A 13,451-nucleotide genomic window follows, 5' to 3' on the forward strand; every position below is an offset into this window, starting at 1 on the left:
TGAGTAAGATACCTGAATGTAAAACAATACTGTAGAAGGTAACCATCATCCTTGCCAAAGAGGTGCAAATAAAATAATAATTAGATGTGAATGTGAACCTGGTATGAAAGGATAAACTACAAAGTGAGGGAACCAAGTGTCACAGAATATAGACTGCCACTGGTGTGGGTTTATATGGCAGCAGTGACAATTGATTATGTTTATAGGAGAAACTACTAGATCTTGAACTTTGATCCTCATATATATGAGTCAACAGCTTAGACATTAAGCTGCATTTATTTTTGCCATTTATTTTGACATCAAAACACATGTCAAAAAGTGAGTTTGCAATTCTCATTTGAAAATTAAAAAATAAGTATCTACCAAAATTCTGAAAATCTAAGAACTTCCTTCTTTTAGATGTCAGCAGTTCAGTGAATAAAAGACAAAAGGAGTCAGGGAGAAGAAAAAAAAATTAAAACACTTACTTTTCCATCACACTAAGGTATCATTTTTCTCCAAAAAATTGAGGACACACATCTTAGAGAAGTGCTCTGCCACAAGCTATATCTGAACCCGCGGTGTTCTATGACAAGCTGTCACCAGAATGCTAGCCTTGACTTCAGTGTGGAGCTCTCCTGGATGTCATATCCAGTCTTTCTGACAAGATGCTGGAACTGCAGACATGCATTGCCTGCCCTAGCATTGGGTTTTCTACAGTGTTTTAAAGATGACTCAATCACATTCTTTGGTTCTTAGACAAGTTCAAAGTACCTCAACCTCAGGAGCTGAGGTTTAATGTGTGCAAAAGATATCTGGGTATGTGTCTTAAACTAATTTATTTTCCCCCAGATCACTTCTTTCATATCCCTTTGGGTATCTCTTGATTCAGTCATTTATAGCCCTGAGGGATCAATTAGATTAAAGCTAGCCAACTTACCCGAAATAATATCTGCATCTTTCCTCTGTGCGCAAGCTTAGGAAATGGACTCCAATGTATACCTTGAGACATCATGACAGATGCTTCCTTTTCTGTGTTATCTGTTCAATTATTTGCATATGTTAACACTATAATACTTCCACTTCAGTCATATATACATTTTGGGAAATCTGTAGCTATTTAGCATGCATATCACAACTTAAAATGGGATTCAATGAATAGATCGATTAATTATTTTATGTATCCTTCTAGTACAGCCTTGAAAAACAATAATGTACTTCACCGGGAATAGTACAAATCAGTAATGAGGAAATCAACCACCCCATTTGGAATTGTTTTAATAAAAATAATACATGGATTGAGAATTTGGAATGCATTATGATAATTTTTTATGAATCCATAGGTATATTTGAACTCAAAAAGATGTAATGAATTGATTATCCAGTTGGAAATAACTGATCTAAGATTAAAACTCAAACATGATCCCAGAGTTGATGCCTCTTATCTTTCTGCTGTGGTAGCTCATGTGAGCTGTTTTGCTGAGAATAGCAAAGATGTGGATGTTCACTTGAAATCTTGAAATGCTTGTGGCCTTTTAGATGAATTAAGCAGCTACCAGGGCTGTGAGTCAGCCCACCCCATTACCCACCTTATCTATGAACTATTAAAGCATGTGAAATTGAGGAACCTAAGGATTCAAAACTGTAGGATCACCTTGACACAGAATAACAACAAGATATCCAACAGGAGTCCCAGTGAGAGTCCCTTATTCATGGTGTATCAGAGGTGAGAGGCCTTGAACCAGACAAATGACTCATGGCAATGAACACTTGCAAGTGAAGGTGAAAGGGCCTAAGAGTGAATCGTGTGAGCTGGCTCACTGGGCCACACTACAGCTTCCACCACAAGCTTCTCCCCATCCCACCCTGTCTTTTGATTATTGTTTTGGTGTTTTGGTTTTTGTTTTGCTTTGCCTTTTGTTTAAATTTTTCCTTTGTGATTTTTTGGGGTTACAAAGGTAGAGAGCAGATGTGGGGGGACAAGGAGAAAAGTCGGATCAGGATGCCTGATGTGAAATTTGCAAAGAAATAATAAAGGTTTTTAAAAAGTGGTTCTAGTTCAGTCATGACAAGGTTTAGCTTCTTAGCACAATAATGAGCCCAGCGGTGATACCAGGTTCCAAGTGTAGATCTTTAGAAGCCTGTGGGGGTATACACAGAAGTCTCTGTGTTCTTCAGGTCATTAGGCAGGATCATGGCACTTGGAAGAACAGGCTCTGTCTGGATATCACGGATTCTAGGCTGTGGCCAGGAAAGGGGGTGCTATCATTATAACAAGATATACAGCTCATAGGAACAATAGCTGAACTTCCCCTTTGCCTTCTGACACATATGTGCACATGTAGACATTCTCATTAACACATAGACACACATATGGACACCAAAAAGAAAATAATGCAATAAATAAACAAATAAATAAAACAATATTGTCACATCTTTGCTATGATTTATTTCAGAAAAATCTCAATGCTAATATTTTTTAAAACTTTCTCTAGTAACATAAGAAGGCCAGAAATTGTCTTACAGATATTTGAAGAATTTGTGAAATTTATGTATGATGCATTTCAACCTAACAAGAAAATGCTGAATGAAACACAGAATAGTTAATAATCAACAACTATGTTGGTTACATATTGGCTGTCTTTTGCCTAAGTTAATATCAAGAAAATTATCAAGACCTGGTAGTAGCAAATATATTCCAGACACTAAGAATATATCAGTGACCCCAAAGGAGAAGATATGAGGAGGAATATTGAGGGAACGGCACTAAGAAGACCGTTGAAAGTAAATAAAGCAATAGAATCACATTAGATGAAGAAAAATTACATAGCCTGATTAAAATAATACATATTCAGTTCATACTATGTAGTAGCCACAGATTAAGATCTAATGGAGTATTTTACACATTATGTTTTTCACAAGAATGGTCTTCTTTCTTTTATTTTCTTCAGTGCAATATTGACATCCTTATTCCTCAGACTGTATATCAGAGGGTTGAGCATGGGCACAATGATGGTGTAAAACACAGAAGATACTTTCCCTTCATCCATGGAGCTGGAAGATGATGGATTCAGATACATAAACGCAGCAGAACCAAAAAAGACAGCAACAGCCAAGATGTGAGAGCTGCAGGTGCTGAAGGCTTTGGATCTGCCCTCAGTGGATTTAATGTGTAGGATGCTGATAATGATGAAAGCATAAGAACTAAGGATGGTCAGGGTTGGGACAATGATATTAATTCCACTAAATATTAGAATCATCAATTCATTCACATAAATACTAGAGCAGGAGAGTTTAAGGATAGAAATAAGGTCACAGAAATAATGGTTGATCAAATCAAATCTGCAGAAATGAATCCTAAACATACATCCTACGTGAGCTGATGCACAAACTACACCTAAAATATAAACTCCTAAAACAAGAGAAAGGCAGGCCTGTTGGGACATGATGATGCTGTAAAGCAAGGGGCTGCAGATGGCGACATAGCGATCATATGCCATTGCAGCCAGCATATAACATTCTGAAATAGCAAAAAGGAGAAAGAAGTAAAGTTGGATCATGCACTCAGGGTAGGAGATGTCATTATTCTCCATCACAAATTTCACCTGCATTTTGGGGGTAATGACAGTAGATTGGCAGAGGTCAATGAAGGACAGACTGCTGAGGAAGAAGTACATGGGGGTGTGTAGGTGGGAGCTGAGCAGGATCAGGATGATCATTCCCAGGTTCCCCAGAACTGTGAGCAGGTAGATTCCAAGGAAGAGGAGGAACAGAGGCAGCTGCAGCTCTGGTTGGTCTGTTAACCCAGAAAGGAAGAATTTGGTCACTGTGGAGTGATTGCCCTTTTCCATGACCTGGGTTCAGTTTCTGAAAGGGAAAAATAGGTTCTTTTGAAAGGCATGGCTGCTTTTTTTTTGGAAGGAGGTGCCCCTTAAACTCTTTATAATCACTTCTCTCTGTACCATCACTACTATATGGAAGTTCTCTAATTTTAATATTTAATAAACTAGAGTTTCAAAATTAATAATATTTTATAGAAAACATTTTATTTGTGTTTGTAGCATTGAAATTTTTTACAATGTACATTTTTTATTATCAATATGTCAAACCTTTTAACCTAGTGTTTGTAAACCACATCATTTACAAAAAGATATATTTGCCCAAAAACAAGCTGGTTTAGAATCATAATTTCAAAATATTTTTGAAAGAATAATTCCATGTAACTCATAAATGCATGAAAGTTATCAATCAAACTTTTAGTTAACTGCATTAAACCAATTGTTAAGCAAATAACAATTACTGACAAAATTTCAGGAATAGCAATATTCGTGTTCCAATTTTTCTTCTTTTCCTTCTAACTTCTGTGAATTAGAAGGCGTCAAAAGTAGAGCCACAGAAAATAAAATTAATATTTACAGATTTCTTTCCTTGTTCTGTTATAAAATGAATATATTGGCTATTTCAAAATGTAAAAATTCATAATGAATTAGAAGTAAATTATCTTTATTTGAAGATGATATAATTATATACATAATTGACCCAAAATTTCCTCCAATAAACTCCTATAACTGGCAAACACATGGAGCCATGTGTAGGTAGGATTAACATTGTAAAAATGACCATCCTACCAGAAACAATCTACAAATTCAGTGCAATGCCCATCAAAATTTTGATAGTATTCTTCAGAAATCTTGAAAGGGCAATTAGCATGAAAACTAAAGACATACCTTCAAGTCAATGAAGCAATGAAATTCATAAATCCAAATTAAACAAAAGGAAATGCAGATTTTTCATGAAAATACCAATCTTAGAATATAGCAAATGATACTATATTATTTTAGGTTAACCTAAATCCTTATTACATAGTGATACCTCGCAGTGGCTTCTAATCTTACGTGCTATTAACCTGAAATAAAGCCAAGAGTCCACAATGGTGACTGATGGTTGAACCAATGGGCCTCTTAGTACTCACCATTTACCACTGCTGCGATGCCTTGCACATGCTTCTATTTCTTCTGTGTTCCATGAAGTTAGAAATCACTGATGTAAAGCTATTATGCTAGCTTTCGGGATATGTCTTTAGCTGTGGATGTTCTTGCTAAAGAAAGGACACTGACATGATGAAACACAGAAACTGTAGGAAAACAATTAGAGGAAATATAATTAGCATGCAGCTTATGTGTTCTTAGGTTATGAGGATTGAGAGCACAGAGGATACAGCATTTAATAATCATAAGGGACAATTATTTCAGTTTGTTATTCTAAAAGCGGAACAAGTTACTGATACCATGCTGAGTCCTAAGTTTCTTGATTCACTTTCAAAGATCTAGAGGAAAGATTCCCTTAATTCCTTTTGTTACCACAAATATTCAGTAACATTGATCTTGCTAAATTCTTCATGCATAGAACCCTCTCTATATGTGATGGATGCAGATTGCTACTTATAGTTCCTAGACAATGTGATAGTCATTTATTGTCTGCATTTTGCATTAATGTTCATTCTACTTGCAATAGTATCACTAAGCACTTTTTCTTTGTTATCTGCTACATATGTATTTACATTTATATCTACCCTAAAACTATGGTTGACAAGGGATGATTCTCCATAATCATGTATTAAATTCATCCTTCCTATAATATGCTCAGGATGTTGTAATCTCTGAAGTCCACACTTGCTTCTTGGGTAATAAGTTACCCTATTAGCCAAATGACAGGTTGGACTTATTTGACTATTTCCTCAGGAATACAAGTCTGCCATATTGCAGGCTTTTAAAGGTGCTTTTAGCACTAAGTGAACAATTAGAATTTGCCTGATTTAAGACAGACTCCAGACTTCAGAGTCCTAATTAACATGTGTGATTACATGGGGAAAACACACCCATCTAAATTCTGTTGCAGTTCTCAATATGAAATTTTATTTGCCACTTGAAAATGTCACTAATCCTAAAATTGATAGAAACATGCCCCTAACATTCTAGAGTTAGTGTTTAGAATGTCAGACTTAGTTCTCAATGGCAACAGTACCTTTGAACCTGGTCTGCCTTTTTTTGTCAGCATCTTCCAGGACTCACCTAGTTTGTACCTCTGCAGATCTGCAGTCACCTGAGCAGCTGTGAAACACTGTCCTGAGTTTAATTTCTTCAGATACTGTATGTCAGCAAACCAACATTCTCTAAGGACTTTCACTAGTCTAGATACATGCTCATGAGAAAAATAAGCAATTATCAGTACTAATTCCCCATCTGCCCTGTTATTCTTCAAATTGGCTCCTGTCATTTCTAAACCTGCAGATCATAATAAAGATTTTGAGTATGTAGATCACTATAGAACTGTGTTAAAATGCTTATTCTGATCCAGTAAATGTGGATGGGTGTGAGCTTCTAGCTAACACAGCAGACAGAGCACACACTGAGGAAATCAGGTTCTGGAGGAACAATGCCTTTCCTGATAAGTTATATCTTATTGATCAATGTTTAATGATCTTTAAATAATAAATCTATTAAATTTGTGGCAGATTGCATGAGTATTAATGACAGTTTCTCCAAGAATAAAAATAGTCTTGCTTTGCTAAATTAAAGAATCCCAGGAGAATAATAAAGTGTTCTAAATGAAGGGGATTGGGAACACTATTAGTACTATAGAAGCAGGTGTGAGTTATTTCATGATTAAAAAGTTAGAAACCAGAGGAATTCAAATTCTCAAACTATTAAAGTGGTTTGTAACCTAAGTATCTTCTCTGATGACAAATTATTTTGGTTTTCATAATTCATCCCTTATTTTTCTTCTATAACCAAATTAAAATATTATATGCACAGATTAATGGAGTTCCTGTAAAATATAGTTAATGTTTTATGCCATTCAATACTTCACACAAGATTAATGATCTAAAGAAACTCAATATAACTTTGGTGATAATTTGCATAGAAATATTTATTGGAAACAGACATGCATAGCCTTTTCATTCAGGTAAAAATTGTACTAATGCTTACATTTAATGAATCACAAAATTATGTGAGACATTGGAAATTCTGTGTATTTCAAAAAAATTCCCAAAATATTACATGAATAACAGTTGAAATAATTGATAGCTAGTGATATTCTATTGGATGCATATTGGCTATCTTCAAGCATTCTGTATATCCTGTTTTTAAGAAGTATTGGGCTATTGGTTTACATTTTATTTGTTTTATTGGCACACATTAATTTATATATACATATATATTATTGTACTTGAGTGTATATTTCTATCCATGCAAAATGATTGACAGAATAATTGCCTTAAAATCAGATCCGCAGATACATGAATGCCTAGAAATATGCTAAGATGGCGAGGTTCAACTATATGCTGTGATAATTTTGACACATGACATATTTTTCAGCACCCAGGGGACATCTCTAGAGCACTGGCCTCTTTGCTTATCTCTCTGCCCTTCATGTAAGGACCAGGAAAAACCTCAATGTGGAGGATCAGAAAACCTGTGAATAAAAATAATAGACGAACTGGGAGAATAATGGAGGACTTAGCCAGCCCCACCAATAATAAATAAATATATATATATAAATAAAAAGTAAATGAGGCTGGGCGGTGGTGGCGCACGCCTTTAATCCCAGCACTCTGGAGGCAGAGGTAGGAGGATCTCTGTGAGTTTGAAGCTGGGCTGGACTGACAGCCTCCAAAACAATACAGAGAAACCCAGTCTTGTAAAAAAAAAAAGTAAATGAGACAAAATCTCTCTACAGGCTAGTAAATTATTGTGCCTAATAATATGATGGTTTCATTTGCCATTTACTCTATCTTAATATATATATATATCTGAATCTGTGTATATATATACATATATATGTATATATTGCTGAATATGTACCATTACTGAATATGTATTGTTTTAAACTTTCTCATAGGTGGAATTTTGTTCTACTCTGGGTATCGATAATTGTCAGTAGTGAAAGGGGTTGTTCTGGTAAAACTGTTCCACAGATTTTTCATTATTGATCTATAGATTTTCAAATTAGTCCACAAGCTTGAAAATCAGGATAAACCAAGCATTGATTAAAGACTTCTTTATGAACGCAGAAATCAGTTACTCACATATTATTTCACTTGGACTGGTTTCCCAGAGAAAAACTGTTCAAGACTAAAACTTTTAAATCTTCACGCAAAATATGTCAGAATGTCACAACTATTTTATGTTTCCTTAAAACATGCACACAAATGAACTTCAAAGAATTTGATTAGCAAAAGTGTACTGAGTTAAGTTTAGTCTATAAACAGTTGTAGCTCCATGTAATGGTATCAAAACATTGATGGATATGATGTCAAAAGCTTTCCTTAAATATTTCATGGGAGAATAAGGAAAATTAATAAGGAAGCATTACATTTTAAGAATTATTCTAGGACCTGCACACCAAAAAGTTCTATGAACAGAAAGTTCTACTTGGATGTATGGGTCACAATGAGTTTGGCTAAAGCGTGGAAGTACAAATTCAAATAATCAATGAATAAACAATGAAGATACTGGATCAGGCAGAAGTTCAACATATAGTAGTGTGTGTAACTGTATTTGAAATTGGAAATCCAGTGTCTGAAGAAATATACTAAAGAAGGCACCTGAGAAATATTGAAGAATAGGCCTGAAAGTGGATGTTTCCAGGGTATGAATTTCCAAACTAGAAATTACAGCCATCATAATCGTAAGTGCTGTGTTCTTTCACATGTTTGAAGATCAGCATAATATTTAAAATAATATCCTTTCATTGAAAATAAGAAAGAAATATTTCTATTTCTTAATTGCACAATCAAAGAGATATAAAGAAGATGGAGTTGATATTATAAGTAAATAGGTTGATGCTATCCTCACTATTTCTTTTACATTAGTCTCCATAATGCATATGTGGCAGCTTTTATATAGGGAATAGCAAAGGAAAATTATAGAAATATGATATAATACAATATTTGAATTGATGATCAAATTATTGACAATTGATTCAAATGAGTAATAGTCATTGAAATTATGCATCACTTGATGATTCTACACTAATAAATAAATCTTGCATTAGTTTAGTTTACATGAATGATTTTCTTCAGGGCAACACTGACATCCTTATTCCTTAGGCTGTAGATCAAGGGGTTCAGCATGGGTACAACAATGGTATAAAACACAGACGACACTTTCCCTTGGTCCATGGAGCTGACTGATGATGGCTGTAAGTACATGAATGCAGCAGACCCAAAGAAGACAGCAACAGCACAGATGTGGGAGCTGCAGGTACTAAAGGCTTTGGATCTGCCATCAGTAGAACGAATATGAAGGATGGCGGCAATGATGAAGATGTAAGAAGTAATAATTGTCATAGTTGGGACAACGATGTTAAATGTACCCAAACATAGAATCAACAACTCATTAGCATAAGTATTTGAGTAAGCAAGCTTCAGGAGGGGAAGAAGATCACAGAAATAGTGGTTGATCACATCTAAGTTACAGAACCGAACTCTGATCATGAAGCCTGTGTGAGTCGATGCACAAACCACACCAATAATGTACACCTCTGAAATCAGGGAACTGTAAATTTGAAAGGACATGGTTACATTGTAAAGTAAGGGGTTACAGATGGCAACATAGCGATCATATGCCATTGCAGCCAACATGTGACACTCTGCAATGGCAAAAATGAGGAAGAAATAGAGCTGAGTCATGCATCCATTATAGGAGATGAAGTTCTTCTCTGTCACAAAGTTCACCAGCATTTTGGGGGTGATGACAGTGGAATGACAGAGATCAATGAAGGATAGACTGGCCAGGAAATAGTACATGGGGGTGTGCAGGTAGGAACTGAGACAAATCAGTGTTATCATGCCCAGATTCCCTACCACAGTGACCACATAGATTCCTAGGAAGAGGATAAACAGAGGCATCTGGAGTTCTGGCTTCTTTGAGAGCCCAGTCAGGATGAATTCAGTCACTGTGCAATAGTTTCCTGGTGCCATATCCTCTGTTCAAATACTGAAGAAGAAAGAAATGTATTTCTGTTACAGTGTCTATTGTTGTTTTAAATTTACAGGAGAATTATGCATACATATGACTTTGAGCTATGTATGATTTGAATCTCTTTATGATAAGTAAAGCTACAGAAACATACTTAAGTAAAATTTATTGAGATAAAACTTAATTGACATTATTTTTAATTCAAAATGCATTGCATATAAATACTTCCCCTGAGCATTAAAGCATTTCAGTGTCTTCACAACTATGTATTTACTTGAAGCTTGCATCTCCTCTCTGAGGTCTACATCTGATACTATCCTAAGGTGCTACTGAATAGACTATGAACTGAATAGACTAATCTACTGTTAGCCCATCCATTGTTTCTGGACTGATTCTTGAGAATATTCAAAATAATTGTGGTTAAATGGTGAGACAGGAAGTCAAAGGATCTGTCTTCCTCCTCACACCCAGTCATCTTTAAATGATGTTTTCGGGCTGTGTTATTGTTTTGTCTTGAATGTAAAGTGAATGCTGTCTCCACACAAAATTAACTGTGATAAATCAATCAGAAAACTACTAATTCATTAGTGTGACTATTGCTGATAGTCTACCAAATAATAAAGAAATTATCACTTGTGAGTTATCATAGCATGAAAAGCAAAAACATAATGAGGAAACACAGACTCTTGAGTGTTATGTCCTGTTAACCTTAAATGCTAGCTACCATAATCACTGTGTGAACTAAAGCAAATTCCTAAATGAGTAGGTCAGAATTATCAAAATCATAAAATATTTTAAATCTAAAATTTGGGTTACTAATACAACAAAATAAGTCTGAAGAAAAGTTGTACACAAAGCAAAAAAGCTTAGGTTAAAATATCTGAATGAAAATATTAAAAAAGTTATTTAATGCCTAAAAATAGTATGAACAAATTTACAAATAAAAACTAAGAAAAACTTGTAACTGTAAAAGTGATTAGTTTGAACTTTGGTAAAATTGAATTTTTAAAAAACTAAATGAAATTTCCATCCCAAGTTTAAAAAATAAAAATACATAAAGTATTTTAATAAGTAAAATGATGCCAATTTTAAATCAATTGTTTTCATAACATAGATTACAAAAAGGTGATATAAATAGTCAATAAAAATATTTAATGCGCAATGTCACTAACCATCAGTGAAATGAAAAGAATACAGTCTGTACACATTTTTATTACAAACAGCTAAAGTAGTTGCGGCAATAGCTCCTATTGGCGAGGAGTATCCACATATTTACACAGATCTGTGTGCAGTGTGAAACTACTTTCCTAATTTAGAAAATAGCCTCATCATTTACTCTAAATTTAAAAAGACCCTAGCCTGTGCCACAAATTTTATCCAGGAAAATGTCAACATTTTTCTGTGGAGAGGTCTGTACAAATATGTGTGCAGTAGCTTTATTCATGTCAGCTTTTGGTCAGTCTCAATCCACATGTGCAGCAGACTCAGGTTATGGTTTATCTACATTTTTAAGTCTTTAGTATATTTTGATTGTGTGTATGTGTACGTGTGTGTGTGTGTGTGTGTGTGTACATGTGTGTACTGTGCTCCCATTGAGGTCAGAGGACACGTGGAAGGAGTTGGTTCGTTCCTTCCACCACATGAATCCAGTGGCTTATACTAAGATCCTCAGCTTTGTCATGCACCCATAACTATAACATTTTAAATAAATAAATAAAAATAATTACAAAAGTATACAAGCAGGCACAATAATGCACTTGGGAGGTGGAAACAGGTGGATCTCTGTGAGTTCAAGGCCAGCATGGTATACAGAGCAAGTTCCAGGACAGGCTCCAAAGCAATATAGAGAAACCCTCTCTCAAAAACAAAACAAAACATAAAACCTAGAGTAAATTCTGAGAGACATACGATTTCAGATAGTTTCCAAACCAAATTAAAAAAATATGCTGTTAAGTATATTTTATTACTTGAAATAATATTTTTTCATATTTATCAATCTTTATAGATTCATTATAGAACTTTGAAAATTATCTTTTTGTGTAAAATGAAATTTGGTTATCAATATTCACAAGAACAAACTAAAAATATTCCAGCATCTGTTACCTATTCTCAAAGTTGTTTCAAATCTGACATTTGATAAAAGCTATTTAAGTGAAGCTATAATTTAGGTGTAATGTTTTAGAAGAGAAGCTGACAGCACATCTACATTAAAGCTGTCTACTGGGCTCTTTGAACTGTCCTTCAATACCATAAGAGTGATCGCTGAGAACACAGGTTAAACATGTTTTATGGAGTTAAACTATGAAATGTTCATTGGTGAATTAAAACCAAGCTGTGTTTAATTCCCCATGATACAATGATCTTCTTCTAGCTGATAGATGTAAAAGATTATAAAACCAGAAACTCTTATTATTCAGTTTGTCTCTTCTTTAATGCAGTGTATTGTTTGTAAGTAGCTTAGTCTAGTCAATGCCATTCTTCTGTTGTCTAGTAAATATTGTGTTGTTGTTTTTAAATTCCTTAAAAGCCATGCAAACATACTCCAATTCATTGTAATTTACTGAACCTTCAGGTAGCAGAATGTGGCTGATGTATTCTATGAAAGTTAAGAAAGGCTTTGTGAATAATTGAATAACTGAAAGTATTGAGAATCATTTTCCCAGCTGTTCAAAGTGAATATTCTAAGCATTTTCATCATAGTTAGGGATGAACGCTCACCCTTCTTTATGAAAGCCTTAGCACCAATTTTTCTCCTCACTTGCATAATCACAAATACTGATATTGGAAATCACAGTTACTCAGCATCCTATCACCTTCAGTGATAAAGGCTAAGACCTAGGCCACAGTCTCAGCTTTTTGAACCTAGTTTAGTCACAGGCACAGGACAGCAAGGCTAAAGGCTTCTTCAGATCTAAGGTAACACATACACTCACCTTTCACACTCACTTGAGTGGTCCCTATTGTGTTCTTCTGATCATTTGCTCTGAGTTTATAATCTCAGCTACTAATTAACAAGAGGACACTCTCCAAGGATTTCCAATGCTGAGGGAGCAAACTGTTGAAAAAAAGAAGTAGTTGTCGTTGCCATTTCCCATTAGGCTAATTTTTCCTTCCTTAATAGTAATTACTTTTATTATTTTAAATTATAATATAATTAGCAAATTTATCTTTTCCTTTTTCTCACTGAATCCTCTTCTAAGTAGCCCCTTGCTGTCTATCAAATACATGTCCTCTTTTTTCCACAGAATTCATTTTTATTGTTTAAAAATATATTCATACATATATAATATGACAAAATACATCCCCATTTCCTCCTATTAGTCCCACTTTAACCCCACAAATTTATGCATTCCTTCTCATTTTAGTTTTTAATTTTAAAAATATTTTAAAATTTTCATGTATTTTCTTTAAAATATAATCACATCACTTCCCCTTTTTATTTTCTCCTTCTGTTAATCTCTGATGTCACAACCACTTTTGCTTCCCAAA

General features: G+C 34.5%; 1 protein-coding gene and 1 pseudogene across 1 annotated transcript; both read right to left on the reverse strand.

The window, feature by feature from the left end:
• Positions 1-2,894: 2,894 nt before the first annotated feature.
• LOC101837138 (olfactory receptor 146) lies at positions 2,895-3,830 on the reverse strand. The gene has a single exon (XM_005069370.2). It carries the CDS (start codon positions 3,828-3,830, stop codon positions 2,895-2,897), a length of 936 nt encoding a protein of 311 aa, XP_005069427.1.
• Positions 3,831-9,013: 5,183 nt separating this feature from the next.
• Positions 9,014-9,964, reverse strand: LOC101841971 (annotated as a pseudogene).
• Between the last annotated feature and the right edge of the window lie 3,487 nt (positions 9,965-13,451).

The sequence above is a fragment of the Mesocricetus auratus genome, unplaced genomic scaffold, assembly GCF_017639785.1.
Source record: "Mesocricetus auratus isolate SY011 unplaced genomic scaffold, BCM_Maur_2.0 Super-Scaffold_100022, whole genome shotgun sequence".
NCBI lineage: Eukaryota > Metazoa > Chordata > Mammalia > Rodentia > Cricetidae > Mesocricetus > Mesocricetus auratus.